The following is a 6,848-nucleotide window of genomic DNA, read 5'->3' on the forward strand; positions in this document are numbered from 1 at the left end:
AATATCTTCAGATATTTACAAGGTACTAAAGATCTTGGTTTATTCTATCGGAAAAATCAAGACATGACCCTGATTGGTTATACTGATGTTGGATATCTTTCCGACCCCCATAATGCCAGGTCACAAACAGGGTTTGTATTTTTATATGGTGGAACTGCTATTTCATGGAAGTCAACAAAACAGACATTGGTAGCAACTTCCACTAATCATTCTGAAATAATTGCATTATTTGAAGCTTCACGAGAATGTGTATGGCTCCGTAGAATGATAAATCATATTCAGACATCATGTGGTATCGGTTCATTAGAATCACCTACTATTATCTATGAAGATAATGCTGCATGTGTTGTCCAAATGCATATGGGATATATTAAAAGTAATATCACAAAACACATCTCCCCAAAACTATTTTTCCCTCACGAGTTACAAAAAGATGGAAAAATTAATATTTTGCAAATAAAATCTTGTGACAATCTTGCAGATTTGTTCACTAAGTCTTTACCAACAACAGCATTTGAAAAATGCATTCATGGCATTGGTATGAGACGACTACGAAGTTTGCAAAATTCAGGGGGAGAAATTTCCTGGAAATAAACTTATGAGCTTTCCAACGGATTTCTCATGTAGTGTTGAATGAGATAATTAATTATCCTAATAGTATATATCGAATTCTATTTGTTGTCCTTATATTTTTTAGGATTTGTTTTGGAAAATATAGACAATATAAGATCAAGGATTCTCGAAGTTACAAGATCAAGACAATCAAGAAAATGCAAGATTTTCCAGCACTCAAGACAATGAAGATTAATAACAGCGTTGTCCAAGGGGGAGTGTTAGGAATAAAATATCTTTAGATTTAGACTAATTAGGCAATTAACATATTCCTTGGAATATTCTATTTAGCAGTTAGGATATTGGCTTTGTCCATACGCTGTGTCTCTCAACCATCGTCGTGCCTTTTCCAAACGACGCAACTATTGTAACCGGCATGTACTCACGACTGTTCAGGACATATAAATACCTGCAGTCACTATCAATGAAATCACTCCATTCACTTTAATCACTCTTTTCTCTTCAGATATCAAGCTAACCGACTGGATACCACACGACACATCGTAACCCCCCTGGAGGGAAACGGTCGTACGTTTCCAGGTGTATTTATTAGCATTTAGGGCGTACGTTACCTGTAACGTACGCATTCAATCGCCACTACTCCACCCCTGTACCGGAACCGTTGTGGAGGGCAGCGCACTCTATATAAGCCACCCTCCCCCGCTGGTAAAGGGGTTAGCAACTCATTGTATTCCCTATTCCACTCGACAACAAGCTCCCTGAGCACTGAGACGTAGGGCTATTACCTCCACCGCAGAGGGGCCTGAACTCATACAACCTCGCCGTAGCTAGGACTCTGCCCATCCTTTTCGTACCCTACACATCTACTGTCAGGCTTATACCCACGACAGTTACTTTGATGCTTCTTCCTTGCTTATGTGTGCCTCCTATTTTATTACTGTTTAGTAATATGTGTGCGTCCAATTCATCACATAATTAATCACATAATTCATCACATAATTCACCACATAATTCATCACATAATTTACCACATAGCACTACAGAGTGACTTAACAAACAACATACAAGCCATGATTCATAGCTACAAAAGTAACCCATGATGAGATTCAAAGTTCACACATTGCAAGCCATAGTTCAAATCTTAAATAAAGATAATGACCCACATGGTCATGTCACATGAAAATTTACTTTTCATCACAAATACACTTGATCTCCTTCATCTTCTCTTGTTATTTTCGCCTGCTCTCTTCAGGTCAGCAATGCAGCACTCCATAGCACTCTTCTCAATGCTCCACTTCTCCTTGTCTTTCATCAACTCAGCAATGCATCCATCTAGCTTCTCCTTCTCTTTCTTTAGGTCAGCCTAGCACCACTTCAGAGACCTGTTATCAGTGCTCATCTTTTCCTTCTCTTTAAGATGACAGTGCTTCATATTTCTAATGCAATTTCCTTGAGCAAGATGAATGAACTTAAACTAGTCAACATCAACCTTCAATTTAGTGATCTTAGCATCCTTTGCAACAAGTTGTTCATTCATGTTTCCCATGCTGCTGTCCACACTGGTTGTAATGTTCTCAACATCCTTCTGGTGATCTGGTTGTGGTAGGTTATCCTGTGAATTAAGGAGGTTGTTCACATCTTCCACAAGCTTCTCATAAGTCTCTTGTAACTTGTTTTTCTGTTCTGTGAGATTGTGGACACTAGATGAATGATCCATGCATGCCATCCTATTATCATGCTTGCTTTGCTCATACATAAGCCAGAGTTTGTGAAGAGCATTCTGCAAGTGCTTTGGCCACTCCCCATCTACCCACTGAACTACACCACAAGTGCTTGCTGGCTGCAAAACAAACAGTAGGAATATACTTGCTATAAAGATGAACAATGAACGGTGAAGATGAACAATGAACAATGCAGATGAACAATCCAACTGCTCTGCTAAAAATATTGGTTATTAAGTAAAAAAGTAAAATTTGCTCCAACTTACATCAAGTGAACAAGCGAGGAACCTCCTCCCAGTGCTAATCCCTTCGAATGCAACCAACTTCTCGGCCGGCTTGCCATGCTCACACATCACCATCAGATCATCGTCAACACCAGTGTAGTTAGGGTCCTCGATTGTAGCTGGGATCCAAATTCAACATGCAGGTTCAAATCGAGCCAGACCAAAAAAAAGCCCCTATTCAAAACCCTAGAGCGAACATATCCTAACCCTAGACATCACTGACCTTGATAGGGAATCCGCATGAGGAGATGTACTGGGCGGCGGACTCGTCGCTGCTGATGCTATCGTTCCACAAACTCATGGCGGCCGGCGGCGAGAAGGATGGCGGCCGGCGACGAGAAGGATGGCGGCCGGCGGCGAGAAGGGGCGAGAGAGGAGAGGCGCTTGGGGCGAGAGACATGGGAGCTGGAGAGGGGGACTTGTCTGACCAGGAGTGAGCGGTGCGGCGTCCCGACAGTTTTGGTCCAAATGGAGCCGTGTGTCGAGCCGTTAGGCCACGTTGGCATTTTTGGGCCCACCTATCGGAAAAGAGCTCAAACGAGCCTAATCGGCCAATCAGTGTTTTTTGCAACTGCTTAAGGGATTTTTCGGTGTTTTTCGCAACAAATTAACGAGTTCATAGTTTCTGCAAATCTAGAAGCAAATGTGATGATTTTTTGTAATTGACTCGATCATCTGCGAACCTTTACGTAACTTGCCAAACTAAATCTTTCCCTTCCCCTGGATTTCAGTGGGGTGGCCCCCTTCACCCCTTACTTCCAATCCTAATTCTCCACATAAGCAAGCACGTAAAATCATTACGTAACCCTTCGTGGGTCTAGCATTACTCATGGGCCCGCCCCTGATTGTTTTGTTCTTATTTCGACTATCTTGTGCAGTCACTTGCAAAATGAGGCTGCATGATTTGGTTCGTTCCCATCCATTTCGTTCAATCTTTGTGGAATCTGTGTACATGATTCGTTATGTTTGAGTAAAATCGGCATAAATTGAAGCCACAAATATGATTGAAAACAATGACCGCTGGAACTGTGGCTGATCAACTATTGTGAGTTCTTGTGCTTGTGGCCCGACAGAAACGGCTACTGAAAGTTGTGACTAGAACATAATTGATGATTGATTCCATTGTTGGAATATGTCACAGGCTTGGATTGTGGCTACCATGTCCATATTGAGCTGCCATTTCGTCTCTGCAGAAATAAGTGATTTGATCAGGTACATGAATGGCGGTAGCGGCAAATCACGTAGCCAGCAGAGATGACCGAGAAGAAGAGCAGGATGGCCGCCACGAGGAGGTTGATGATGGAGCAAGGGGTCCGGAGGTGGTCGCGCCTGAGCACGGCCATGTACCGGTTCCAGCGAGAGTCGCAGAAATCGTTGGTGTCCTTGAACAGCCGCGCGTAGCGGTGCGTCCTTGGGTCGAAGAGCGCACTGCCTCCGAGCTGGTTGAAGAAAGCCGCCGCCTCTTCCTCGTTGGAGAGCATGTTGTCCAGGATGCCGTGGCGCTGGAGCACGGCGACATCCGCGCCCGTGTTCACCAGCGCGTTCATCAGCACGAGGTACCCCGTCACGGTCCCCTCGTTCCAGCAGTCCCTGGTCTGCTCCAGCGCGAACAGGTTGGCCAGGAGGATTCTGGTGCCGCCGTTCATGACCAGGCGTGGGATATCCATGGTGCCGCCGTGGAAGGTCACGTCGAACTGGCTCACCGGCGAGGGCCTCTCCTTGAACCTGACGCCGAACTCCTGGAGCACGGTCACGCACGGCATGGCCAGCGGTGTCGTGGTCAGGTCCGCCCGCGTGCGACTGAACGAGGCGTGACCCGCGGGGATGTGATGCAGGCTCATGCCCAGCTCCGTCATATGGCGAAGCCTCTGCCGCTCCGGGATCATGACGATCCTCTGGTACTGGAGGTGGAGCAGGTGTTGGACTTCGGTGAACTGATCCTCCGGTGCCAGCGCTGGCGGCCGGACCTGGCCCAGAGGTTCGCGCAGCTTGAAAAGGTTAAATATGAGATGAAGAAGCCCCGGATCCACAGCGTCGCCTTCAATCCCCTTCACGAGGTTGAAGAGCTTGGCGAGGACAAAGTACGGCATCTGGTTTTCGGCGAGGAGCAGGTCGTAGTAGACGTAGGTGGACGTGCCCTGCATACACCGGGCGTCGCTCTCGCTCCACCGGAGCAGGAACTGGAGCACAAAGCAGCCGTCGAGCACCAGCATCCCGACGAAGTCGTCACTTCCGGGCCCTGGGACCTCGCCGTAGCAGCGCCGCGCTCGCTGCTCCATCCTGCGTACAGCCTTGATGCAGTCCGCGAGGAGGAGGAGACCAGCTGCGTCGTCCCGGCCATCTCGGCGGAGGAAATCGCAGAGCATGCGCCACTTCTGAGGCTGCATGCCGCAGGTGCTGGCGCTGGACAAATGGTGCGGCCCGACTGAGACCATGACCGGCTCGTACAAGCTCCTGTTCATCTCCCGAACGTGGCGCGGCAGGCGGACGATGGTGAAGGCGTCCTTGTCGTCGCCACCGCCCGCCGGAACCTGATTTCTCACTCCATCCTCCATGCGGCGGATCAACTCGTCGTGATGCAACATCCTTGATATGTACTGTACTAGTATCGTCTAACGAGAAGTTGTCTGTGTATATGTACTGTATTAGTATTGTCCTTTACCATTTCACAACAATGGCAATATCAACGAAGACTTCAGTTCCATTCAATTGTCTATTTTATAAGGTTTTCTTTGAGAAGGGGAAAGAAAGAATCCGGCCGCAGTCGTCGATTGTGCTTGTGATTGACACTCCCAACTTTTTTTAACATCGGTTGACACTCCCAACTTGGCCAGCTCTAAGGGTAAAGTTTAGTTTATAACCTTTCTTCGGGAAGGGGAAAGAGCGCAAACAGACGCACTGTATGCTATACTTCATCCGTTACGGTTCAGAAAACGAAAACGTGTTTGAAAAATATCTGAAATCTCTCACATCAACAATACTCATGCATCTAATGAGCTGAAAAATTAACACGGCACATGCATACAAAATTAGTACTAATTGATAGGAGTAATTGATTGACGCCTTAAACCTTGTCTATTATGAAAACACATGTAAATTTAACTGTGTCTTGTAAACCATGACGGAGGGAGTATCGCTGAAGCTATTCATTCATAATGGGGATTATATCGCACGCGGATTTTTGGCTTTCGAAGCATATGCTCCCTAATCTTTACCTAATAATAAAGAGACTATTGCTTTCATCGGAAAACCCGCCGTCGCCATTTTTGCAAAAAAAAACCTTCTGGTTTTGGGAAATCAACCCGCGGTCCTTTTTTTAAAGAAATAACGTTTCACTTTACAGAAACATCCCTCTTTGCTGTCAGCGTCTTATCCACACACGCCCGCTCCGGTGGCCAGAGGTGGGTTGCGCGAAGAAGGGAGATGGGATCGTCGTTTTTGGAAGAAAAAAAACTGGTTTTGGGAAATCAACCCGCAGTCCTTTTTTTCTAAAGAAATAACGTTTCACTTTACAGAAACATCCCTCTTTGTTGTCAACGCCTTATCCACACACGCCCGCTCCGATGGCCAGAGGTGGGTTGCGCGAAGAAGGGAGATGGGATCGCCGACAGAGAAGTTGGCGGCGGAGGAGATCCTCCCGGCCATGGCGTGCTCGAGCTCCGTCACCGAGGCCGAGGTCGGCATCTCCTGCTTTACCTCCTCCCTCCCGGGCTTCCGCTGCGTCCTCGAGCACTAGTACTCTGACTTCATCGTCCACGAGGTCACCCGCGACGACTTCGTCGTCCGCCTCACCTCCCTCGATCTCCCCGACCAGGTATTCGCATCTCCCTGCGACGTCTGCTCAGCGATTTCGCGCACCCGGCCCCGGTTTCACCTATGGTCCGTGCATTGCAGTGCGTGGATGCCAAGGAGGATAAGAAGGCGGCGCCGGCGGCCGACGCCGACCACTCCAAGGCTCTCGAGTTGTTCAGCGGGCTCTGCGGCGAGGCAGACTGTCGCGCTCTGAGGGGGCTTCTGGGGAAGGTCGCAGCCAGCGGCGAGGGTGAATTGTCGCCGATTATGCTCTCGCCCGATGCCGACAAGGCCAATCGATCAGTGGGTTTTGTTCCCAGGCGCTGAATGTTTTTTTGTGTGGCTGAATTGGGGGAAACTGTCTGATTTGGAGCGTTTATTTGCTTGTAGTAGGTGCATAATTTTTTCAAGAAGAACTTTAAGTTTTTGGTCACAGACACAGTGGAACACAACGATGGGGTTAAGAAATACATGAGGG

The 6,848-nt window shown here is 47.6% G+C and overlaps 1 protein-coding gene across 1 annotated transcript; it reads right to left on the bottom strand.

Moving 5' to 3' along the window:
- Positions 1–3,592: 3,592 nt before the first annotated feature.
- On the bottom strand, positions 3,593–5,261 carry LOC123398591 (UPF0481 protein At3g47200-like). The gene has a single exon (XM_045093048.1). The coding sequence runs from the start codon at positions 5,161–5,163 to the stop codon at positions 3,787–3,789; it is 1,377 nt and encodes a 458-aa protein (XP_044948983.1). The 5' UTR covers positions 5,164–5,261; the 3' UTR covers positions 3,593–3,786.
- Between the last annotated feature and the right edge of the window lie 1,587 nt (positions 5,262–6,848).

Source organism: Hordeum vulgare, chromosome 5H, assembly GCF_904849725.1.
Source record: "Hordeum vulgare subsp. vulgare chromosome 5H, MorexV3_pseudomolecules_assembly, whole genome shotgun sequence".
Taxonomy (NCBI): domain Eukaryota; kingdom Viridiplantae; phylum Streptophyta; class Magnoliopsida; order Poales; family Poaceae; genus Hordeum; species Hordeum vulgare.

Bases quoted from the DNA above. Each gene is read 5' to 3' on its own strand.
- LOC123398591 (XM_045093048.1), bottom strand. From the start codon at position 5,163: ATGTTGCATCACGACGAGTTGATCCGCCGCATGGAGGATGGAGTGAGA.